Below are 27,082 nucleotides of genomic sequence, written 5' to 3'. Positions count from 1 at the left end.
GAGGTCAATACTGAAAGATTCTTTTCTTGAATTTTATTTTGTTATTATTTTGAAATAAACTTAGAAGGCCGCTCGTTGTAAAAAAATTTATTCTTCTTTTGTCAGGGTCTATGTTGCTTTGGATCGACTTTTGAACTTAGGAGTTGGTAATCGGGCAAAACGCTGTCGCTAACATTGTAGCATGAATCGTTTTCAGAAGGCCGTCAGTATTTAGGATGTTCCATACTATTAGGGTCAAAATTATAAGTTTGATAGATGGTCCTAAACTCAGCGATTGGAGATAAAGAACTAATGTTAGGAAACGAATATCTAGTTCCTTATTGGCATAAACAACATATCGCCGACAGCATTAAAACAGACACCTATCAGTCCCAGTGCATGCGTTGCAATTCAACGGTCCACCGAGAGAACTGTACTCTGGCTTCAGAATCATTCGGCCCCTTTGCTTACACATGTTGACACCGTCATTGCTGGTGCTCCAGTACCGATCACACTACTCCCTGCATGCGCTTCACGGGCACTTTGACTGCTGGTTACCCCCGAAGGGGGGCGGGCTGGCAGCAGCTTAGTACTCCGCTCTTCAGCCTACAGAATTTGTTTTAAAAAGATGAAGATAATAAATAATAAAAACAGGTGATAAAATCGGTGATTTAAATGGTAAAATGGCGGAAAATCGTGGAATTTAAAACATAAAAACAAAGGGTTGATGATGCTAATAAAATCAGGTAAAAGAATGGATGTACAATTAAAAAAGCAGGGCGAGGGTCTGGTTACTGTTCGCAAGAGATATAAAATTTACATCCAGCGACAGCATGGCTTCTGTTCGTAACACTTTGGAAAGACGAACAACACTGAACATTCACTTGAATACTGCACTAAAAAATTTTGACAAATATGATATACCACAGACGAGGGCAGATGGGGGGAACCTGGACAGACGACGGGAAAGGAAAGGGGGCGGGAGGAGAGGAAAAAACGAAGTGGGGGGAAGGGGGGAAAGGAGCCGATGGAGGACGAGGACCCATAAGAGGGGGGGGGGGGTCGGCCAGATGTGACAGGGAGTGCGGAAAGGTAGAGGAGGGGTATACAAAAGGACTCGGGGGGTGGGAGAGGGGAGGCAGAGAGAGGTTAGGTGGGGAGAAAAACAGGATGGAAAGGGGGGGGGGGGAGAGAGAGCCCAGGGAAAGGACAGGAAAGGAGGGGGAGTGAGGATCAGGGTTGATAGGAGAGATATATGGAGGGAGAGAGGGCATCATCCAGAAAGGGGAATTGACAGAAGCCACCTTGGGAAAGGAGATGAAGGGTGTAGAGATGGAGGTTAGGGGGAACACCAGTAAAGGCGTGGCAGAGAGCGGAGACTGGAGAGGAGAGGACCAACCAGGGGCTGAGGGGGATCAAGGTGGCGGGAGGTGTAGAGTATGCGGATATGTTTGAGGAATAGGCGCAGATGGGGGAAAGGAATGAGATCGTAGAGGATCCGCGTGGGGGACGGGAGGCGTATACGGAAAGCGAGGCGGAGTGCATGGTGCTCGAGGATCTGGAGTGACTTATAGAATTTGGGGGAGGGGGTGGGGCGGATATCCAGGCGAGACTGGCATAACAGAGGATAGGATGGATTAAGGATTTGTTGTAGGTGTGGAGGACGGTAGAGGGGTGCAACCCCCACGTCCGGCCAGAGAGGAGTTTCAAGAGTCGGAGGCAGTTGTGGGCTTTGTATTGGATGGAGCCTCACTGTCCAAAGCCATTGCTTCAAATTCTACCGTGTCGACTATTCTCTGTCGAGTACGCTCTGTACCTAGAAGCTTCTATCCAAGGTGATAAATTCCATCCAATTAGGGTGAGGACATTTTCGAAACTTTCCTCCTATCTCACGTTTGGTTTTTTGCTCAGTATGTCCCACTGGTATATATGCTATCTCATCAAAAGTATCCGGACATGCCTACGCATTGCGAAATTGACCATTAGATGTCACGACAGGCGGAACCACGAATATAAAAGCAGGTGGAGTGTACTGTGGTGTTGAAGGGAAGCAGTAACAGCAGAATGAATCGGTCAGGAGAGCTCAGTTACTTGAAACATGTACTTGTCGTTGGATGTCACCTGAGTAACAAATCAAACAGAGGCATTTCAATCATTTTAATGACTCTAAAGTCGACATGGCTGAGAGAATCTTGAGGTGTTGTAAAGAGCGACGCCACTGGGTGGTGGATGACTGGAAAGTGATGAGTCACGATATACTGTCGGTTTGGCAGGTACCTTGAGAACGTTGTGTGCCACCATGCATAGTGCCATAGATGATGCTCCAAAGAGATAATGTTACATAATAGGGCTGTTTTCCGTGGTCAGGGTGTAGCTTCCATGTACTGCTTAAGAAAATGCGAAGTGCAAAACCACATTTTATAACATTGCGTAGTTCGGAGACTATGATGGTTTGTGCCACTCGATCCAGCCCCCAGCGTCTGATATTACTACTTTTTCTGGTTTCAGCTCTTGAGGAAGAATGGTTTACCGTTCCTTCCCAGACATTCAGGCGTCGCACTGAAATTGCCTCCAGCAGAGTACAAGCCATTGTAAGCGCGATGGGACACACCCCACACTAATGCCCGGATACTTTTGATCAGACAAAGTATATAGCAGCGGACGTACTGAGCGGAAAACCGAATGTATATTAAGAGAGGTTTTGTGAGAGTCCTTATGTGAATCGGATGCAACTTATCACCGTAAGCAGAAACGTACGAGAAATAGCCCTTCTAGGTACAGAGACTTCGTTGCCTGCCACAGTCAAATTCTAAAAGATGGCGTTAGAAAGTGAGGTCTCCACTAGTAATTAGCAGTCAACATGCCTGTGAAGCGCACACTGGGAGTTGTGTGACGTGTACTAGACGACCGACAGTCACGATGTCAACGAACACTACTGTGTGCGAGCAAAGGGGCCAAATGACCCTGAAGCGAGTGGACTATTCAGTTGCAAAGGTATGAACTGTGACTGGCGTCTGAATCTGCAAATTTCTGTAAAGATAAACCCCCCTTCTTTGACTTTCAACCGTTATTGGAAACAGTCTTGAACTCCAGTGCAGACACTTTACAGACGATAGCGTATTGCTTTTCGAGCTAGCGCAACAACGTCCGTAAGGCAGGCAGTTGTCTGTCGTGAAAAACGGTCAGCGTACAAGCATTTGTTGCGTGCACTTACACACATGTATCACTCCCTCAAATCTTTACAGTTTTGGGACACGCTATACCAGTCATGTAGAACAGTGAGCCTGACCTCTTTCAACGCTGTTTCTTGTAGCATGGTCAGACGTGGAATGTAGCTCGGATGGATGCAGCTGGCTGGCGTAGCTGAAGGCTGAGCGCCGACGTTTCGCTGCAGTGGACGCATCTTCATGAACCTGTTTTTGTTGTGTTGCAGGCGCGGCAGCTGGCGGCCCGCAGTGCCCGCGGGTGTGCTCCGCGGCGGGGGCAGAGCCCGTCTGCGGCTCTGATGGCTTCATCTACAGCAGTTCCTGCGACCTGCGCAAGAAGACCTGCGGAAAGGGTGAGTGCCACGTCTCCTCGTCCACATCTTTCCTGTATCGGAACAAGACACCGCTAGTTTCTTTCCTGTTTGTGTGTGTAGCTTCCCATCAATTTTGAAGTAGCATGTGTCCCAAATACGATAATTTTATCGATATTTGAGGAATATCAGCACTGAACCGCCCCATTAAGTTTTGGCCATTTAACGTGTCTGTGACTCTGATCACATTATTTATTTCACCTGGCAAGATTATGGCCATTAGGCCACCTTCTGCGTCTAACCATACTCCACATTACTTTTGTTATGATAAGCATGTTTTAAGTAACATCTAATATACAAGATTATAGAACGTTTAGTACTTACTATAGTGCAGAAAGAAAAAGAAACACAGTTTACATTGATTCATGTCAAAAACAATAGGGACAAGTTATATGAATCTTCGTACACCCATATATAAATTGGATGATGGTGGGACATCAGTTGGTGTAATTTTTATTAAAAATGAAACTCCTCCAGCTGTACTTAAGATTTCATATTTATTTGGCTACTAGTTTCGACGTTGCGTCAACGCCATCTTCAGGCCCGTACACTTTGATGGCATCAATTGTGTGTGGCTGGGTACTAGAAGTCCGAGGTGAGACCAATACGTGCTCCACGTGGATCCATGTGGAGCACGAATTGGTCTCATCGCGGACTTCTAGTTCTCAGCCACACACAATTGATACCATCAAAGTGTACGGACTTGAAGATGGCGTTGACTCAACGTCGAAACTAGTAGCCAAATAAATATGAAATCTTAAGCACAGCTGGAGGAGTTTCATTTTTAATAATAAAAAAAAAGTTACAGGAAGGCATGTTTAAATTACGGAAGCTAGTGATAATGCACGTGAGAGGAGAGCTGAGAAAGGGGGGGGGGGGGGGGGGAGAGAAATTGGAATGCGATGAAACATGATTAATCAAGATAGGGGAAAGGAAAGTGATGTCACTGATTGAGGAACAAAAAGAGAAAGAGGAAAGAGGAAATATATGGGAATTTTTGCCTTAGTGTTTGACAGAGGAAACATTGAACATACACATCAATTTTTGGAGATACATTGTCAGGGCAACAGTTCAAAATGCTATATGTGTTTGAAATTGCTAATCTGACTAAGAAAATTAATTAGGAGACAGGCACACCTTTAAAACCCAAGCTTAATTACGGTGTGTAAATGTTTTACCTAAGACAATTAAATGTTAAGGCTCTATCTGTCGATCATAAAGTGGAGAATTGCATAATACTGAAAAAGCGATTAATTGAAGGTGTCAACAGAAACAAGTTTTAAATGAACACATGAATTTATTGAAATAAGACACAAATTGCGTGATAAACTGCCTGACTGCCCAATTACAAAATTGCTTTATTTGATTTACACGAAGTTAACCTGCTGGTACCGCGAGTTCTTTGAAAGATTTGAGAATGCGCCCTGTAGATGCAACTGCCGTTCTGAAATGCCACACGAGTTGCTAACTAAATGTACAGGTGACTGTTTGCCTGACTACTAGACTGAAAAATACATCCATTTACCAATGCAGTGTATGATGTGGGGCAGATAACTGCAATTATCTGACTTCATTCTAACCAACGATTGTTCTAAGGTGCCGGTGCTGCTAATAATGCTCACCGTATCAGCATGAGACGTGCAGTGTATTGCCGTCGCGACTGGCTGTCTGGTCCTAAGATAGGAAAAACTCTGCTCAAGTCTAGGTCCTTATTTTACGACATCCTTTCTTTCTCTTGTAAAGCGTGAGATTGTTATCTTTTGAAGGCACAATTCTGAACAGGGCACAGCGCTGGCTCCCATTGATCAAAGTTCTTTCCCTCCGCAGGGCTCGGCTGTTAGGCTGGAGGCGTGCCGTAAACGAATAACAGCCACCGGTCCTGTGGGAAATCGCCTGATAATGCAACCTTCACTCTGACAATACCCCACACTAACTGTCTTGTTCTGCCGGCCTGTGTGGCCGTGCGGTTCTAGGCGCTTCAGTCTGGAACAGCGTGACCGCTACGGTCGCAGGTTCGAATCCTGCCTCGGGAATAGATCTGTTTGATGTCCTTAGGTTAGTTAGGTTTAAGTAGTTCTAAGTTATAGGGGACTGATGACCACAGATGATAAGTCCCATAGTGCTCAGAGCCATTTTTTTTGTCTTGTTCTCTGCGAATTCCAGAGTCCTTACTGGCTGCTGGGGTTCACTTCTTCTTTATGTCGGACCCTGACTTGCCTGTCCCAAATCCAGTGTGTACGCTGTCCCTAAGCACTCTCAGAAAGCAAAGAAAAAGGACACCCACACTATGTAAAATATAGTTAAATCATGAAGTTAGCTGGAGATCAGGAAATACTGTCACTGCAGGGCAGTTTGCTTATCTAAGCTACTATTGGAATATTCCACCTCCTCACCATCCTCTTAGTTGAATGTAATTCTCACACTAAATGAAAAGAGACATGCCACTTTTCAGCAGAAAGAAGTGTTCTGGTTGGCAGGAGAGCCAACACCGTGTTAATAGAGGAGGCCGAAAGGCACGCGTTTTAGCTCACGCAGGCTGGCGTGAGGTCTGGAACAGGACAAGGAAATTAGGATTTAGAAAAACGGACGTAGCTGGTGGAATACTTAACTTTAATCCGTTAATGGTGAACGTCGGTCTTGACGGTACATGATTCAATATCAATAGTAACTGATAATGGCGCCTTGCTAGGTCGTAGCAAATGACATAGCTGAAGGCTATGTTAAACTATCGTCTCGGCAAATGAGAGCGTATTTTGTCACTGAACCATCGCTAGCAAAGTCGGTTGTACAACTGGGCGAGTGCTAGGAAGTCTCTCTAGACCTGCCGTGTGGCGGCGCTCGGACTGCAATCACTGATAGTGGCGACACGCGGGTCCGACGTATACTAACGGACCGCGGCCGATTTAAAGGCTACCACCTAGCAAGTGTGGTGTCTGGCGGTGACACCACATTCGTCCCCCGCAAATCGGCGTACGGTTGTGGCATAAGGCTTCCGCCCGCCGTGGGGAGATGTTGACGTATGCGACGAGGTGGGGAGCCTAACAACAGGCGAGGCTGTCATTCGGACCGCGGGGAGCTAGGAAACGCCTGAAAACCTGCTCCAGGGTGCACGCCAACATGCGGTGTATGCGCCCACAGAGAGACAGGAGGGGCCGAAGGGTCGACCTCCAACGGGTCGGGGCACCCAACGGGCGAAGACGACATATGGTCCGGAGCGAGCAAGAGTTCCATGTCGGAAGATAACCGGTCACGGGAAGCGATCGGCAGCGCGTGACCCAGGGAGGCGCCCGGCGGTTGCAGCGACGCGTCCACTGCGGGCGTCGCCTGCGGCGGCGGTGGCGGCGGCGCGTTGCCATGGGGCAAAATGGAAGGCAGCGTCGGCAACACCTGGGGCTGAGGCGAGCCAGTAGATGGGTCCCCAGGGCGCTGACCGGACGGCACCGTCGCTGAAAGCAGACGGCGAGCGGCAGATCCCATGCGACGACAGAGGCGCAGCTGGTTGAGATGCCGGCGCACCTCACCAGAGGCCCCCAAAACCAGATACACAGCGCGTTCGAGGCAGCGAAGAATGCGCCCTTCGAGCCAACGCCGGGAACCTCGATAGTGACGATAGTAGACAACGTCGCCTGGAGCAAAAGCAGGTGTCTGCCGCTGCACAGGAACCTGATGCGGTGGATGTAGCAAAGACATCAAGGTTCGATGATGACGACCGTGGAGCAACTCAGCCGGCGAGCGACCATCTCGGGGCTGAGAGCGATACGAGGACAAAAAGAGCAATCGCGCGTCCTCCCGAGAATGCGACTCTTTTAACTTCAACATCTGTGACTTGAAAGACCTGACCAATCGTTCAGCGGCACCGTTTGACTGTGGCGAAAACGACGCGGACGTCAGATGTTGAATACCATTGGCCTTGCAGAATGACTGAAATTCTGCGGACATTAATTGTGGGCCATTGTCCAAAACAATAGTCTGTGGAAGACCTTCAATGCAAAAGATAGCAGATAACGCTTGGATGGTGGCAGATGACGTCGTGGAAGACATCCGGACAACAAAAGGAAAATTACTGAATGAATCAACCACAACCAACCATCGAGCATTCCAGAATGGACCAGCAAAATCGATGTGTAAGCGTTGCCAAGGGGAAGTGGCTTTTGGCCATGCAAAGTATTTCCGCGGTGGGGCTGATTGTTGTTCGGCACACACCATGCAAGAAGAGCACATATTCGTAATCGCGGCATCGATTCCGAACCAAGTACAGTGCTGACGAGCAAGTTGTTTCGTTCTTAGTATACTCCAATGTCCTTGGTGGAGAAGCTGTAAGACAGAGGACTCTAACGAACGTGGTACCACGACCCTGGACTGATCATTATCAGAACGCAACAGCAAAACACCACGTCGAACAAAAAGTCTCTCCTTGTGAGCAAACAATCGGCGAACCAACGGATCCCCGATCCGTGACTTTGACAAGGGCCATTGCGTAGCAACAAAACGCAGAACGGTAGCAAGGACAGGGTCGGCAGCTGTGGCTGTAGCTAAACGACGAAAATCAATCAGAAACTATTCGACCACGGCATCGGTTTCCGAATCAATGAACATGCAAGCAAGTTCGGAGGAATCGAATGCTCTAACCTCAGCAACAGGCAAACGGGGCAACGCATCGGCGTTTCCGTGCTTAGCAGTGGACCGATACAAGATATTGTAGCGGTACTGCGAGAGGAAAATACACCAGCGAATGAATTTCTGCGCTGTACGTGGAGATACAGGCTTGTTCGGATGAAAAAGCGATGTCAAAGGTTTGTGGTCTGTGATGATGGTAAAGTGACGACCGTACAAGAAATCATGCAACTTTGTAACACCAAATACGAGAGCCAATGCTTCTTTCTCGATCTGTGAATAATTTCTTTGCGCAGACGAGAGCAATTTGGACGCAAAGGCAATAGGGCGATCGTGCGATCCATCTTTGTGCGCAAGCACAGCACCGATCCCTATATCCCATGCATCCACCATCAACAAAAGGGGCTTCTGGGGATCGAATGGCGTAAGGCAAGTATTGGAAAGCAACGCCGATTTCAACTGGCGAAAGGCGCGTTCGCATTCCGTCGTCCAGACGAACGGAACACCTTTACGGCGTAAGCGATGAAGCGGAGCTGAAATGGAAGAGGCATGTGGCACATATTTATGATAATAGGTGATTTTTCCCAGCACACTCTGTAGCTGCTTCAAATTCTGTGGCGAAGGCAAGTCTTGTATGGCACAGAGGTGCTCGGGACTAGTGTTGTGTCGACACGAGAGCCGACACAGTGTGTTTGAGGGTGGCCGAGATGCACGCTACAAGCGCACGAAGGATGGCATGAAGTCTGAAACAGGATACGTAATGAATGCTATAAAGAAAAGTACGTAGCTGCAGTAATACTTAACTTTATTCCATCATAGTTGTACATCGCTCTTGAAGATACAAATGCGACTCTGTAGATACATGAAGTTACTAATGGCGCCTTGCTAGGTCGTAGCCATTAACTTAGCTGAAGGCTATTCTAACGGTCTCTCGGCAAATGAGAGAAAGGCTTCGTCAGTGTAGTCGCTAGCAAAGTCGTCGTACAACTGGGGCTAGTGCTATTCCGTCGCTCGAGACCTGCCGTGTGGTGGCGCTCGGTCTGCGATCACTGCCAGTGGCAACACGCGGGTCCGACATGTACTAATGGACCGCGGCCGATTTAAAGCTACCACCTAGCAAGTGTGGTGTCTGGCGGTGACACCACAACTAGGATGTATGCCTTGGGCATTGAGTACATGTCCCAGGTAGGGCAAGTCACGAGCAAAAAAGACACATTTGTCCTTCCGCAAGCGAAGACCATTTGGTCACAAGATCTGAAATAATGTTCTGAGATTGGCTAAATGTTCTTCTTCCGTCTTTCCGGAGATCACAATATCGTCCAGATAGTTTGCTGCAGTAGGGACCGACGCACAAACAGTTTGTAGATATTGCTGAAACAATGCAGGGGCGGATGCACACCTGAATGGCAGTCGTTTGAATCGATACAAACCACCAAAACGCGCCGGGATTCTTCGTCCACTGGTATTTGCAAGTACACATCTGCTAGGTCCAACTTCGAAAAATATTTACCCGGGCACAGTTTGTCAAAAAGATCTTCCGGGCGGGGTAAAGGAAAAGTTGCAATCACTAGTTGTAGATTCACTGTTGCCTTGAAGTACATGCAAAGTCTCAATTTTCCCGAAGGTTTTGGCAAAATTACTAAGGGTGATGCCCAAAGAGAAGCCTGCACACGTTCAATTACACCTTGTGTTTCCAAATCGTGTAATGTTTTTGCGACCTCATCACGCAATGCATGGGGAACATTGCGCGCTCTGAAAAATTTCGGGTGCACGTTTACTTTCAGTTCCAAATGTGCTTTATAGTTCTTAGCGCAACCAAGGCCCAGTGCAAAAATGTCTGCAAATTCTTCACATAGACGAGAAACACTGCCTGAAGGCACACTCTGGTTCACTGATAGGACCTGATTTACTATAGACAAGTTAAACAACTGAAATAAATCGAAACCAAACAAGTTCACTGCAGAAGAAGAACGAAGGACGTAAAATGACACAAGTTTTGTTTGTCCTTTGTATGTTGCAAGAAGGCTTCACTGTCCTAATACAGGGATATCTTGACCTGAATAACTAGTTAACATTTGCGGCACGCAACGGAGGTGTGCCCAGCTGTTTGTACATGTCTTGATTGATCAGTGAAACTGCAGCTCCGGTATCGAGCTGGAATGGTATCACTTTGCCGTTAATGTCCAAGTCTACAAAAAGTTTATTGTCCTGCTGATGACAAGAGCGACTGCCTCGTGCAACGTGAACTGACACTGGCACATAGTCACTTGCGACTTGACGGGATTTCCGGCGATGTCGACGCACACTATTTGTAGGACGAACACAGTCACTGTTAGAGAGAGTGGCACTGAGCAGAGTGGAATGAACTACATGAATTTCAATGGGCCAAGTTTCACGGGCCTGAGTATCCTTGGTTCGAATTCGGCACGAAGCAAAGGGCCTGGAATGGTTGTGAGTGTCCGATCTGAGCTTTTTCTGGCAAACACTCTGAACATGTCCTTTTTTATTACAGAAAAAGCAAATAGCCTGGCGTGACGGGCAATTCTCACGCGAATGTGTAGTAGCACACCACGGGCATGATTTTAGCACTGCATTTGCTTGCCTGCGCGGCACACGTGGCTGAGAGCCTGGCGGCAGCGGTGCGGCCGGGCGCGAGGGCTGTTTACTGCTCCGTGCAGCTCGCCCGGCGGGCCGGTTAACCTGACACACGGCTGGTGAAGTTTCAAATGATTCCTGAGCAAAGTCAAGCGTGTCCTGCCAATCCAATATGTCCATCACTTGTTGAAGGGAGGGATTGACTAGTTTCAAAATCTGTTCCCGTATACGAACATCAGAAACATTCTGTGCAATTGCATCACGTACCATAGTATCTGAATAAGGGAGTCCACATTGACACTCAAAAGCACAATCCCTAGTAAGGCCTTGCAAGGTTGCAACCCACTCCCGATTAGTCTGACCTGCCGTACGTTTTGTACCAAAGAAGGTATACCTTTTCGCAACTACATTGACTGATTCTTTGAAATATGCATCTAACGCAGACAAAATTTCGTCGTAGGACAGAGTTGCTACGTCGCGTCAGGGAAATAATTTGACTATCACACGGTACATGTTCACCCCGACTGATGATAACAAAAAAGGCTGCCGCTCGTTACCTTGAATTCTTTAGGCGGCGAGATGAAATCCAAATTGGCGTGACCACTCCGTCCAGCTTTCCAGTGCAGCATCAAAAGGTCGAAAAGTTGGTGCAACAGCGCGTTGTGGCTGCGTTAGCGGTGGAGCGGCGGCTGCCGCATCGTTTTGCATTGCCCGTTGACCCTGGACGAGCTGTCCAAGGGCATCCAGTAAGGCCCACGTCTGCTGATTCTGTAAGCGATAAAATTCGGACAGTACATCTGGAGATTGTGGCGAAGCCATTACACAAGTAAATCAGGGCAATATCGATAAGAACGCGGTTTTGCCTCGTCGCCAATGTTTTGGTTGGCAGGAGAGCCAACACCGTGTTAATTGAGGAGGCTGAAAGGCATGCGTTTTAGCTCACGCAGGCTGGCATGAGGTCTGGAACAGGACAAGGAAATTAGAATTTAGAAAAACGGATGTAGCTAGTGGAATACTTAACTTTAATCCGTTAATGGTGAACGTCGGTCTTGACGGTACATGATTCAATATCAATAGTAACTGATAATGGTGCCTTGCTAGGTCGTAGTAAATGACGTAGCTGAAGGCTATGTTAAACTATCGTCTCGGCAAATGAGAGCGTATTTTGTCACTGAACCATCGCTAGCAAAGTCGGTTGTACAACTGGGCGAGTGCTAGGAAGTCTCTCTAGACCTGCCGTGTGGAGGCGCTCGGTCTGCAATCACTGATAGTGGCGACATGCGGGTCTGACGTATACTAACGGACCGCGGCCGATTTAAAGGCTACCACCTAGCAAGTCTGTTGTCTGGCGGTGACACCACAAGAAGTGTTTCATATTATCCTTTAAAGTAACGGGACAGAGAAGGAGTTGGCGATTTTTTGAAATTAAATTGCCGCCATTTGAATGTATATTGTATATTATTCATGTATTTCACACTATCACGATTTCGACTTTATAGCCACTATCGGGTGAAAAGGTGAAAAACATCTTTAACTGTCCGACAAGTCATCGAAATATTAAGACACATATGTTGTCATACACACCAGTCATCACATTAGAAGATCTGAATGTGAATTAAGAAGAGGTATCACAGTTGACATTACGCGTAGCTGCCATTATGTTGAGCAGACAGACTTTAACGCGCAATGCTGATTTAATAGTGCTGTGGCAGGAACGAACCAAGTCCAAACATGTCAGCCACTCATTCCGTGATGCCCATTGCCAGTATAGGCATTCCTTCGAGGTGCGCTGCCCTTCATCACAACGCATTTCGGGGACGGAAAAGGGACGCCGCCGTTTTTCCCCTAAAATCATTTTATGCTGTTTACCATTAATTATTTTCTGTCACCTATTTACTATTTTTGGGCCAACGGCCTTGCCGCAGTGGTAACAGCGGTTCCCACCAGACCATCGAAGTTAAGCGATGTCGGACTGGGCTGGCACTTGGATGGGGGACCATCCGGTCTGCCGGGGGCTGTTGGTAGCCCTTGTGAGGCCCAACTGAGGAGCTACTTCATTAAGAAGTAAACTGATATACGGATGGGAGAGCAGTGTCCTGACCACATTCCCCTCCATATCAGCATCCAGCGACGCCAATGGACTGAGAATGACACGGTGGCCGGTTGATATATTTGGGCCTTCATGATCTGTTCGGGCGGAGTTTAGCTTATTTACTATTTTTATTGAACACAGGGATTGCATGCAGAGGATGCAGGAGTTAATGTACGCTTAATAAAATGTGGGCTTTCACTGCTAATGTTCCCTCCAGTTACAACTTTCTCCTGAGCTTTGGATGCAGTTGCCGATGTATCTCTGAGAATGTCTCCCGTAGATGACGATGAAAAGTCAGTGGAGAGTTTTATGCATTGACCGCAGCCTCTCAGCCGCTACGTTTTGACTGAAGTAACCTACAGAGAAACCATCATAGCTGACGTATTAATAGATTAATTGCTAGTTTAGCTCAACAAACATGAGCTTTTTCAGATATTCCCTGATGGCGACAAGTGTATCCACCACACCACACCACACGTTTTGTTGCCGATGGTGCGAGGTGGAGTTGTAAACCTCTAACGTGTTATCATCAGGGCAACGAATACCTGAAGATGCTCACTTCTGCCGGCCGCGGTGGTCTCGCGGTTCTAGGCGCGCAGTCCGGAACCGTGCGACTGCTACGGTCGCAGGTTCGAATCCTGCCTCGGGCATGGATGTGTGTGATGTCCTTAGGTTATTTAGGTTTAAGTAGTTCTAAGTTCTAGGGGACTGATGACCACAGCAGTTGAGTCCCATAGTGCTCAGAGCCATTTTGCTCACTTCTGCTGAGTGAAAACTAGTAACAAATCAAATAATACGTGAGCTGTGGCGGTTTATCGGTACATTGCTTTTCAATACCGTTACTTGTACAGTTTTTCTGTAAGTTACCCGTGGCACTAGAGCAAGGAAGCAATTACTGTCGTCAATCACAGCGGTGTCTTATTCCCTTTCTGACACACTGCTAGACGACGTCGTTCAAGCCACACGACGTATCAGTGTGGCCTCTGTTTGATCAAGCTGAAACACTCCTGATAAAACACCCTCATTTCCGTGACTGCCACATGACACTTAGCAGATGCGGTACTTTGCTATTGCACTGCTTCATCTCCCGCTACGTAGATCCAACCAGGGCCTTCCGGGACAGCGGCTGCATCTTTCCTTCCGCGACGTCAGCGTATACTGGCGACCAATAATATAGCATTCTGCAAGTCGTATGCCGTGGCCGGACACTGAAAAGTGAAATTGTGTTGGGTACTTTGTACCTAATGCTTTTGCATAACGGCACTACTTGGCAACGCAGATTTATAGTTCTTAAGTACCCTACATGTAGATACTGTTTTACGTGACTAAGAAACAATTTTCCGAATAATTATAAAAATGTCACAACAACTGTTTGGTACATTAGAATATTCGCTCCTAAGTACTAGACACGAAAATTTATTACAAAAAATTCGAAAAAGGTCTAATAACACTGTTATCCCAATTTTCATGAAACTGTATTCTTACCCTACTACGCATTATACAAACAAACTGAGAAACGAGTTTTGCTGTGTCACACGTAAAAGATTTTTTTCTACAGACACCTTTTCATGAAGAAAGTAATTAAGTAAGCACGAGCTTTTCTTGTCAACGAGAAAGAAAAGGAACTTCTAGTTTTTATGTCATTTGTAGTTACAAGTTGAAACTGATGTGTACGCCCAGGTTGCAATGACTATACAAGTTTATTTATCAGAGATTAATAGCACGCTTACTCTGACGTGGATTGAAACAAAACATAAAATAAGTCACTTCTTGAAATAGAGCAATAATACTTCTGGCTACTGAAGGCCGGTTAGTTTGTCACTGAGTGCAAGTTTCTTAAACACACACCTAAAGTGAAAGTCAAGTACGACGCTCAATGCTAAACTACAAACTGAATGAACAAATTTTAAGTCACTTAAGGAGCAAAACTGTCTAAGTCCGGTGTATAGCGGTTTGAAAGTCAAACAGGAATGAAATTACAAGTCCATAAGCCTGTCACAACAGCAGAGTCCCCATCTTCCTCGACGGACGAATGACGAACACTCTAAGACCGAGATGGCAGCTCCCAAGGTTGCGAAATCAGACGTGAATTGCATTGACATGGAGGCCAGTCTAGAGCGAGGATCCTGAGAGACAGAATCCTTGCGGACTCGACGCCTGGCCCAGCAAACTCACTCGGAGTGAAATTGTCTGGTCTGGCTCGAGGACTGCCGCTAGTAGCTACCATTCAGCGCTAGGATACAGCTGGGCCTATTTGCAATCACATGTCTTCTGAAAGAGGATAGGTCATTGTAGCCAACAGCGTTTAGCGATGCTTAGGTCACCTCCTGCTGAAACGGTCGGAGCTTGTCTCCTGGAAAGTTGTCCCCTGTGTGTTAGGCATCTTGGAAACGCTGTCGTGAAGTTGCTTGCTGACACTGTAGACGTTAAGCCTCGGTACAGCAGGAACTGTTACAATCACTGGCATTTTATTTTTCAAAGCATCTTCCATTTTCTTCCTAAAATTCTTCAGTAATATGTTGACGGAGTAGTATGCAATATGCTTCAGCATAAAGTTTACTGTGTGGATGTTTATATCCTGCTGACCAAAAAACAAATAATGAAGCATGACCTATAGTTGTTGCTGAAGCAAATAGGTTAACTAGTTTGTTCCAGACATAAATTTTTCTGAAACTATTTTATTTGCGACAACATAAATGTAACATTGTTTCTCTTCTGTCAAATGATTAGATGTGGTCATAAAGCTGTAATCATTACATGAAGTAAACAAAGTTACGTAAGTGTAACTTGATGGTGGTGTCAGTCCTACGGTGTTAGTTCTTCTCTAGCTACTCACCCTTTAACGAGACAGGAAGAGTTGCCAGCCACCCTACACCGCTGACATGTAGGCACAAGATAAAGTCCAAAGAAAAAAAAAAAAAAAGATGGTGATTATCTGCTGTCGAAGCACTCACCAACGAATCTGTTAAGAAAATCACTTCTGAAGACTGCAAGAAAGCCATCAGACATCATGGCGAAAGCATGACAGAATGAAGCTATGCTTCAAAATTGACTAGAGAAAATGGTTATGTCACTACAGAACGGTAGTTTCAGTGTTATGTCAGGCATCTGTGATAGTGGCGAGAAATATTTCGGTTGAATTTTTCCGTTTTCACCATAAGAAAAGACAGGTGGATTCAGCTGAGTCTTCAGAACTGTTATTAAGAAGGCTATTTTCAGCAACTGAGCCTGATGAAATTCATTCAAGAGCTCTGCCGTTATCAGATAACCTGTGAGTGGGCGGGCGGAACGGCCCCTCGGCTGAGAGCCTAAAGCCGTCGGCACACGGACCGTGCATTCGAACGTTAAGCGTGCCGAGTTTATGACATCTTAGCGTGCAAACAGCACGTTGCGAAGTCTTTACGAACGTGCAGAGCAATATACAGCATGACAAATGTTCTGAACGTGCTTTTGAACGTTGATCAGTGAGATGGAAGAACGCAAACGACGACACATGCACGCCATAAGTCCTCAGTTCAGAGACACGAGATGCCATACTGGCTTTCAGTTGAAGCCTGTATGTACGTACAGGGTAACAATTATGACCTATGTGGAACAAAACCGTCATAACTTCTGAACAGTTTGCGTTAGGGTGTTCAAACTAAAAGGTTGCCTGCGGTGCATGATGGGAATTAGTATGCGAAGGCACAGTTTGGCTTAGCGACGAAGTCAACTTTCATTTGCATTGGGGGACTGAGAATCTGAATTTCGCCATAGAGAAATGGTGTGCAATGTCCAGTCACCGAATAATTGGTGCGTTATACCTTGACGGCACGGTGACTACCGAACGGTATGTGAAGATTTTGAAAGACGGTTTCCTCGCCATTATCCAATGTGACGCTGATTTCGACAAGATGTGGTTCATGCAAGACGGAGCTCGACCCCATCGAAGCAAGAGGTTGTTTGATGTCCTGGAGCAGCACTCTGGGGACCGCATTCTGTCTCTGGGATACCCAAAGGCCGCTGGCATGCGCCTCGATTTCCGCCATATTCTCCGTATCTGAACACAGGCGACTCCTTTTTGTGGGGCTATATAAAATAACAAGGCGTGCAGCAATAACCCCAAAAGCATTGCTGAGCTGAAAGCAGCCATTCAGGAGGCCATCGACAGCATCAATGTTCCGACACTTCAGCGAGTCATGCAGAATTTCGTTATTCGTCTGCGGCACATCATTGCCAATGATGGAAGGCATATCAAACATGTCATAACCTAAATCGGAATATTTGTAGTGGCGTTTAGATATTGAATAAAGTGTGTGCACGCCGTAGTTTTTAATTAATTTACGTTCCTTTTCATATAGTTAAATAATTGTCCCCGTTTGTAACTATCAGCAAATGTCGTTAATTGTATGATCTGCCGTAATAAAATGACGGGAAACGTCATATTTGTGGTTAAGGAATTATTGTAAATTGCGTATTATGAAAGTATGAGGTTTCAAGACAACGGCATACCGAGGGTCCGTAAGAAATGGGATGTTTCTGGTACAATATGTTATAAGTAAATGGCAGTTAATAACATATCCATTGCAGCTTTCAGGAAGCGATGAAATACATTGTATGGTCGTATAACATTCATGGTCGGTATAGCGCAATGAGTAGAGTCGCAGACTTGTAAGGTGTTGCGAGATATGCTGCTGGTCGCGCCTGACTAGATTTAATTTTTTTTTACTAGCCTTCTCGTTTTCTAATAGGTTCTGATACTTCCTTGTTAGTTTAATAAAAGTACGTATTCGATGTTATGTAAATATAAGCGAGCTTTTTCTGAGGGGTAAGTCCATTCGATTAGCTTAATCCACAAGAGGACTTGCAGTACTCGCAGTAAGATATTTTTCACTTGTTTTTTATTTCACTTGTTGTAAAGATTTTGCTTGTGTTCGGGTAAAAATAAACTTTGGATTTTACTAAAAAACTAAGAGTGATGAAGTAATTTTATCTTATGTGGAGAACTATTGTAAATTAGTATCTGCGCTGTTTCGCTGGAAATGGTACTCTCCTTTTTGCCTTACATGTCCAAGGCTATTGAAGTTTTTATTTATGTATACTACGGACGGAACAATACAATTAGCATATGGACAAGGGAGGAAATGTGCGTTTTCATAGAGCTAAGGTAGGAATTTCACGCCCGCCCATTTCATAAACTGTGTGATCTGCGGGCCAAATGCAGCCGACAACTGCCCCTGGGGAGCACTGCGATCACATATACCATGTTGAGGCACTGCACAAGATGGATTGTTTTTGGGAGCTCAGCACTCTGTTGAACTCAGCATGCTCAAAATTGACGTTCGAAAGCATGGCCCATGTGCCGACGGAATCCCCAACCCCTCTCATGTTGGCTGTAGAGACCTTCTGCTATACCATACAGCGTGCGAGGATCCGAGGTTACGCAACTTTATAAATTCGGTATCATTTCGTTGCAATAATTGGCAGTAAACAACTGTCGCTCGTTAATAACCGCCATTTTGGGATTCATATGTTCGTTTCCGCCACCTTGGAAGCAACCATTGGACCCTCGCGCTCAGTTTATATCAAATCATTCGCCGTAGACCACTCATACCAAAGCTGACCGTGTTTAAGATACGAATATTGGGTTTGCAGCGCTAGAGATCAGCCTCATTGTTTTGTCAGTTTTAAGCAGGTAGTCTTTGTTGAGCTTCCTCTGTCCGCGTGCTCACAATATTTTATGTCTTTTCATGTATTTATGGCTTGACACTCGGCAAGCCTGCCGATCGCCTGCGTAGTTCGAAATTGTGCACTGGCTAGTTACCATCTCTTTGCATCGAGACTACTTCTCATTTCAATGTGTTTATGATAATGTATCTGCTTATCCTTTAACTGACTGTTACTGCTCTGTAGTCGCCACCTGTTCTCACAGTGCGTGATGAAGAATCCGACACCATTACGGTCCGGAAAGTAGCAGACTAGAGATCCTTCTAATCTGGTTGTAGGGAAGACGGTGACAGGTAAAACTCATTTATTTCTTTCATTTCGATCCCTCCGACGAAAAAAAAAAAAAAACGCGAGACAGGCGCTATACACTCACCTAAACCGAGTGACAAAGAAGCGTGCTGCTTGTCGAAAATTTGGTAGCATCGTGTGAAAATGCATTTTCGTAAACTTTCCATATATTGTCTAATAAATGTAATTCCGTAAATAAACAGAACTGTGAACATAGCGTAGCTCTTCCAGATAGCGCTTATGTGCGAGTTTGGACGAGCTGAATGAACGTCTGTTCATCGCCCCACGTGCTATTGTCCAATAGTCTGTACTAAAGTAATTCTGAATTCGTTTTCTAAAGAAGAACTCACATTGGACTTGGTCACATTGTATGATATTATTCTCAACATCATGCAACATATACTACTGGCCATTAAAATTGCTACACCAAGAAGAAATGCAGATGATAAATGGGTATTCATTGGATAAATATATTATACCAGAACTGACATGTGAATACATTTTCATGCAATTTGGGTGAATAGGTCCTGAGAAATCAGTACCCAGAACAATCACCTCTGGCCGTAATAACCGCCTTGACACGCCTGGACATTGAGTCAAACAGAGCTTGGATGGCGTGTACAGGTACAGTTACCCATGCAGCTTCAACACGCTACCACAGTTCATCAAGAGTAGTGACAGGCGTATTGCGACGAGCCAGTTGCTCGGTCACCATTGACCAGACGTTTTCAATTGGTGAGAGATCTGGAGAATGTGCTGGCCAGGGCTGCAGTCGAACATTTTCTGTATCCAGAAAGGCCCGTACAGGACCTGCAACATGAGGTCGTGCATTAGCCTGCTGAAATGTAGGGTTTCGCAGGGATCGAATGAAGGGTAGACCCATGGGTCGTAGCACATCTGAAATGTAACGTCCATTGTTCAAAGTGCCGTCAATGTGGACAAGAGGTGACCGAGACGTGTAACCAATAGCACCCCATACCATCACGCCGGGTGATACGCCAGTATGGAGATGACGAATACACGCCTCCAATGTGCGTTCAACGCGATGTCGCCAAACACGGATGCGATCATCATGATGCTGTAAACAGAACCTGGATTCATCCGAAAAAATGACGTTTTGCCCTTCGTGCACCCAGGTTCGTCGATGAGTACACCATCGCAGGCGCTCCTGTCTGTGATGCAGCGTCAAGGGTAACCGCAGCCACGGTTTCCGAGCTGATAGTCCATGCTGCTGCAAACGTCGTCGAACTGTTCGTACAGATGGTTGTTGGCTTGCAAACGTGTCCATCTCTTGACTCTGGGATCGAGAAGTGGTTGCACGATCCGTTACAGCCATGTGAATAAGATGCCTGTTATCTCGACTGCTAGTAATACGAGGCAGTTGGGATCCAGCACGACGTTCCGTATTACCCTCCTGAACACACCGATTCCATATTGTGCTAACAGTCATTGGATCTCGACCAACGCGAGCAGCAATGTCGCGATACGATAAACCGCAGTCGCGATAGGCTACAATCCGACCCTTATCAAAGTCGGAAACGTGATGGTAGGCATTTCTCCTCCTTACAGGAGGCATCACAACAACGTTTCACCAGGCAACGCTGGTTAACTGCTGTTTGTGTATGAGAAATCAGTTGGAAACTTTCCTCATGTCAGCACGTTGTAGGTGTCGCCAACGGCGCCAACCTTGTGTGAATGCTCTGAAAAGCTAATCATTTGCATATCACAGCATCTTCTTCCTGTCTGTTAAATTTCGCGTCTGTAGCACGTCACCTTCGTGGTGTAGCAATTTGAATAGCCAGTAGTGTATATTGTTTTTACTGTTGTTCCGTTACTAGCAAGTTTAAAGCCTGAGAAACATCGAAATTAATTATACTTGCTGTGGACCATTTTGTTGGGATGAAAGTTTCTCTCAGCACCCAGCGAGTCCACGTCTCGCTTCCCATTTGAGAAAATGAACACGTTAACCTTGAGCCCTGCCAAGCAATTTCCGTTGTACCCAGGAACACAGCGATTGCGGGGTACGACAGCACAGGATACCGACTTCAGACGTTCTGCTACAGGAGTTGGCAAATGGTGTAGCATGAAAAGCTCAATGCTACGGTCGCAGGTTCGAATCCTGCCTTGGGTATGGATGTGTGTGATGTCCTTAGGTTAGTTAGGTTTAAGTAGTTCTAAGTCTAGGGGACTGATGAAAAAAATGGTTCAAATGGCTCTGAGCAGTATGGGACTCAACTTCTGTGGTCATCAGTCCCGTAGAACTTAGAACTACTTAAACCTAACTAACCTAAGGACATCACACACATCCATGCCCGAGGTAGGATTCGAACCTGCGACCGTAGCGGTCTTGCGGTTCCAGACTGTAGCGCCTAGAACCGCATGCCCACTCCGGCCGGCGGGACTGATGACGTCAGATGTTAAGTCCCATAGTGCTTAGAGCCATTTGAACCTTTTGAACCATCAAAAGCTCAATGCCCTGGCAATATCCCTAGGTGCCGTTGCTCGATCACAGCCAGGTGGCTTTGGCGGCCTTTTGCAGTTGTTGAGAGTTGCTAGATACGTGTACTGCGTAGCTGGTGTTTACCTAACTGCGAGACAGTGGACGAGTGGTAACCTAGACACTCTGCACGGCAATCCGGAGATGCCAGCTGCCGGTGAGCAGGTGTGTGTCTGCTGGTACCACAGGCAGCACGAAGGCGCAGCTATGAGATCAGAAGCAGTGTGTGTGCCCTGCTGCGTGGGCAGTGCCCTTCAAAGAAACGAGAGGACGGAGTGCAGTACATTCACTTACAAGGTTCATCTCGTGCTTTGTTTAGTGAAGTAATTTCCTTATGTACTGCATGCTACGAAATGTTGCGTTTCATTTCTTCAGTGTTTACTACGAGTTAAAAAACTAAACAAGCTTTGAAATCAGTCATCATGATTACCCTCCTTATTCTGGCGTGGTAACTGTATAAAACCACGCGATGATAAATTTGCTTGAACTCTCGAAAACTAATTAACAGCAGGCCACCTCATTAAGAACTAACCTCTAAATGTTTGTGCGCGAAAAGTACGGTCCTAAGCATAGCTCTTAAAGTGGGGAATTTGAAAAAACAAATATCTCACTCTGACTAATCCTCTGTGACTGGAGTAATATGTTGGCGATCACTGAGCTGATTGCTAATATCTTCCAGGATATAAATTAGAAGCCTAAAACTTAATGTATGTGAAGGAGTCGACCGGAAACAGTCATTAAACTCCTCACACATATTTATTCGTAAACACATTTATGAGATCAACATATTAATGAATGATTAAAACCGAGTATAGATTTAAGTGTCAGGAAGTCGTTTCTGAAAGTATTTGTATGGAGTGTAGCCATGTATGGAAGTGAAACGTGGACGACAAATAGTTTGGAGAAGAAGAGAATAGAAGGTTTCGAAATTTGGTGCTACAGAAGAATGCTGAATTTTAGATGGGTAGATCACATAACTAATGAGGAAGTATTGAACAGCATTGGGGAGAAGAGAAGTTTGTGGCACAACTTGACTAGAAAAAGGGATCGGTTTGTAGGACATGTTCTGAGGCATCAAGGGATCATAAATTTAGCATTGGAGGGCAGCGTGGAGGGTAAAAATCGCATAGGGAGACCAAGAGATGAATACACTAAGCAGATTCAGAAGGATGTAGGTTGTAGTAAGTACTGGGAGATGAAGAAGCTTGCACAGGATAGAGTAGCATGGAGAGCTGCATCAAACCAGTCTCAGGACTGAAGACCACAACAACAACAACAAAACCGGTGATAATTAGCTCAATCCAGAATTTATGTCAAGATTACATGGAAAGCAGTGTCACTCACCTATCAGTTATTAATTCTTTTCCTCCTAAGAATTTAGTCTCCCGTTGTTCAGTGATAACTGACAACTATTAAAACCCGTAATACATAATCGGAAAAGCGACTGAAGTTGGTGACTTAAATCCAGAAGACCACTCATTCATTAACAGTGCAAAGGAGACGAGAGAGGCGATCGTCCTGCATTTCACAAATGTGAAATCAGTTTTACTACTTTGCCAGTGCTGCTGCTCACAGTAAGAAAGAATGCGCGGTGCAGACGTGCAGGCCCCTTCACGAAGACGGAATTATCAGCACCTGAGCCGGATTCAAAGATGCAGCACCTTCTACCGCACAGGACCGATCAGGACACTTTCGCATCCTACCGGCCAAAGGTTCTCAAGCGGCACTCACTTACGCCCTGCGTATTCCTTGTCGCCAAAACAGCTCCAGCGTCCAATGGCAGAATAACGTCCCACTGTGATCCAACCACGAGAATTCCTTCCAACAGAGAATCCCGGCAAAAAATAGCACGGTTTTCCTAGCTTCCAATGACAATATGAAATTTCCCCTCCCCCGCTTACCAAAACATTTTCATTTCAATGATGGAGCCTGATCTCACACTTCTTTACGCTAACCGCAATTTACCCTGCCAATGTCCATAGCCTCGCAACCGGATTCGAGAAATCCAGAGAGGACCGCTATCCGCTATGAGGCTAGAGTTTCTGGTAGGTTGCGCGTCCTACGAACGGCGTACTAATCTTCAAAAGAAGTCAGAAAAACAGGGAAAAGTAGCCCCCGACTCCTGTACGCGGCGCCGTACCGCCCCATGCTGGACCTTAACCACCAGCAGTAATTGCCGCCCCCTGTAGGTTCGGCTGCGGTACCGGACACCGTTCACCGACCTGCTCGGCCGAAGCATCTCCCGTCGCTCCGAGTCGAATACTCTGAACATTCGCACGCACTCCAGACATTGATAATCCATCAAAAACCGTCACCGAGTAAATAAGGAGAGAAATGCAAATCACACAGGGCACCCTACTGCCACTCACAGTGTTTTATGACGTCAATAGCATTTCTCATGCCGAACATTCCTGTCGTCAGTCTCAGAATGATAAATATATTATAATTGTTAATAAAATCGGCACGTAAAATGCGTGCCGCGTTTCATCTGAATTTAGCAGCAATTTGCACACAATAGACATTAAAACTAGTGATATTTTCTTCTTCTTCTTCTTCTTTTTCATTTCTTGCTAAGCTAAGGCCAGTTTCCTTCAGTACCCCTCAGTCTACTTTAAAATTGTCACTCCATCTTCTCCTTCGATGGCCTGTATGCTTTTTACCAGCTGCTGATTTATTTCTTCCGATTTTCGCAATCATCCGTTCATCCATCCTGTCTCTGTGTTCTTTCTATTCATATTTTCTCTTACGTATCCACTCATTAATTGAGTCCACTTTACATCCTTTTCTAATTCTTTCACTTCTCCATCTCGGTATATACCCTGTAATCCTCTACAGCATTTACATTTCCGTGGTTTTCATACGTCTTCTAGTTTCTGATCTTCCAGATCTTGTCTCATCTGTGTATAACTAGTCTTACTATTGTTTTTTATATTCTTGCCGTTACACCTTTTCCTACATGTTTGCTGTTCCAAACTGTATCATTTAACAGTTTCAAGAAGGGCCTCAGTCGCCCTGGTTGGGGCAGCTGGACGGCTGCTCTCAACACATTTGCCGACAAGTTCAGCATTGTAACTATAAATGCAATAAACTCGTTTGTTGTGTCATTTGAATCAATTAAATCTGCTTTAAGTATTCGTAAAAGGTAGATTATGAGATAGTAAAAATAGCAGATATTCAAACACTTTTATATTGAAAAAAATTTTACACACCGCTCTTACACATAGTTTGTCTGAGTGTTGTTTGTTTTAAAACACTCATGCGTGGAAAGAGCCACATGACAATTTGGGCACCACCAGACCTTTTCGTTTCGGCTCGTTTTTCCTATCTTCCTGTTACTGTCAGACGAAAGTAATATGGATGTAACACAGAGCAGCGACATACAAGGTGCTATATTCGAGTACAGGTAGGTCAGAATTCAAACACTACGTGATAGCACAATGCAGAGACGCTTCCTTGTGCTGTCTACATGACTACCGACAGAGGGAAGGAAGCGCAGTGGCAACTACGAAGTTTTACGCATTGCACGAGAAAGGCCCGGGCGCCGTTCACTTGGCTAACTATCGTTTCATGGCTTTTACTCGGGTTCCTGCAAGTTTAAAAAGAGAGGGATATATATACAGGATGTCCCAGCTATCTTGTCCACCCAAAATATCTCTGGAAAAATAACAGCTATTGGAAAGCGACTTTCACCGGTATCAATGTAGGGCTGGGGCCCATGAATGTACATATTTGGAAACATTCTAAAACGAAAGCATATGTGTTTTTTAACACAAACTTATGTTTTTTTAAATGGACCTCCTATATTTTTCTTCAGCAATCCATAGCATGACAAAGCACATACGCAATGGCGTTGATTGCATCGCAATATTCCCATTACATCCCGAGATATTGAGACGCGAAGTTGACGCTTGAAACACCCGACATGCGCTGCTATCGCACGCCCTGGTAGGTGGATTGGACGAGGTGGCCCAGTTAGGTGGCCTGCCCGATCTCCGGACCTTACACCGCTGGATTATTTTCTTTGGGGAGCAGTGAAGGATGCTGTTTACCAACATGAACCAATAACACCAGAGGACATGAAGCAACGCATTATTGATGCTTGTACAGCCATCAAAGAGGAAACAGTAGCACGAAGTATGGCATCCTTCATCCGCAGAGTGACCCTATGTATGCAAGCCAATGGGCATCACTTTGAGCATGAGATGTGAACGCTATGTTTAGTATGTAGTGCTGGTATCACAGTGGAAGTTTCTACAAAGGGCCATTTTACCCAGTGATGTTAAGAAACATTTGTTTGCAACAATTTGTCATTTAACGCATTAGATAAACATAACATTGATAATTATGTGATAATAAAACTAATTGGTTAAACATGTTTACATTCATCTTCTATGTCCTACCTGAACTTCCCAAATCAACACATTTTTACCTAAACAACGGTAAAACTTTTAGTCCACTTGCTCGTTTCACTAAAACCATCAACATGAATTTTACTATTACGAGTGAATGATTAACTGTCACTTGCGCTAGATCTACAGTAAAGTAAAGTTTTAACGTTGAACGGCATTACCTTTTTAGTAACGGATTAACGATAAGCGAAGTTAACTTTGTGACTAACGTTGCGGTACACAGATATGTTACAGAACCGCATCACCCCTAGCCTATGGGATAAATACCTGCTGGAATGTACGACGTTAATGCAGGATGGCAGCAGACCATATTATTCGTTTCGGACCTCTTGATAAGTCTGGAAGTATGATTACGCATGTCAATCACATCGCGATTACGGGCAGCATGGGGTTCATGCCTGAGCCTCAGGACGTGCGCTAGCAGCGCATGTCGGGTGTTTCAAGCGTCAACTTCGCGTCTTAATATCTCGGGATGTAATGGGAATATTGCAATGCAATCAACGCCATTGTGTATGTGCTTTGTCATGCTATGGATTGCTGAAGAAAAAACATAGGACGTCCATTTAAAAAAAACATAAGTTTGTGTTAAAAAACACATATGCTTTCCAAAATTGTTGAGGCTTTCGTGGCCACTTGTTGACTGCCAATAGGCAGTTTGTCACATATGCTTTCGTTTTATAATGTTTCCAAATATGTAAATTCATGGGCCCCAGCCCTACATTGATACCGGTGAAAGTCGTTTTCCAATAGCTGTTATTGTTCCAGAGATATTTTGGGTGGACAAGATAGCTGGGACACGCTGTATAAGATAAACCACTTCCCCCGAAAATTTCGCCGGCCGGAGTGGCCGAGCAGTTCTAGGCGCTACAGTCTGGAACCGCGCGACCGCTATGGTCGCAGGTTCGAATCCTGACTCGGGCATGGATGTGTGTGATGTCCTTAGGTTAGTTATGTTTAAGTAGTTCTGAGTTCTAGGGGACTAATGATAGAAGTTAAGTCCCATAGTGCTCAGGGCCATTTGAACCATTTGAACCCAAAAATTTTCTTGTTCATACCTCCTCTGTGTTACCACAGATGACGTGTCACTGATCTCATTTGTTCTAAGATGTCAGTACACGCGAGGTGCCTATTTGCTTCCATCACCCTGGGCGGAATGCATGTGTTCTAATAAATGTTCACCAACTTGCAGTTCTCTATAGTTGTTATCGTCCGCTGCGCAAAGACCAGCACGTAAATCGTGAATCCGTTACCTTGAGGCTGTAGTAAACTCTTAGCGATGAACTGATATTGTATGAATAATAAAATTTTCAGTTAGTTTGTTTATA

At 45.4% G+C, this 27,082-nt stretch overlaps 1 protein-coding gene across 2 annotated transcripts in view; it reads left to right on the top strand.

Annotated features, from left to right (window-relative positions):
• LOC126195291 (agrin) overlaps positions 1-27,082 on the top strand; it is a 296,118-nt gene that overhangs the window by 189,975 nt on the left and 79,061 nt on the right. For both annotated transcript variants that reach the window (XM_049933840.1, XM_049933839.1), the window contains exon 2: positions 3,413-3,538. In XM_049933840.1, coding sequence (XP_049789797.1) covers positions 3,413-3,538 — 126 coding nt within the window. The remainder of the gene's footprint in view (positions 1-3,412; positions 3,539-27,082) is intronic.

Source organism: Schistocerca nitens, chromosome 7 (assembly GCF_023898315.1).
Source record: "Schistocerca nitens isolate TAMUIC-IGC-003100 chromosome 7, iqSchNite1.1, whole genome shotgun sequence".
Taxonomy (NCBI): Eukaryota; Metazoa; Arthropoda; class Insecta; order Orthoptera; family Acrididae; genus Schistocerca; species Schistocerca nitens.
Note: the sequence above shows the minus strand (reverse complement) of the source record. Positions and strands in the feature narration are given on the sequence as shown.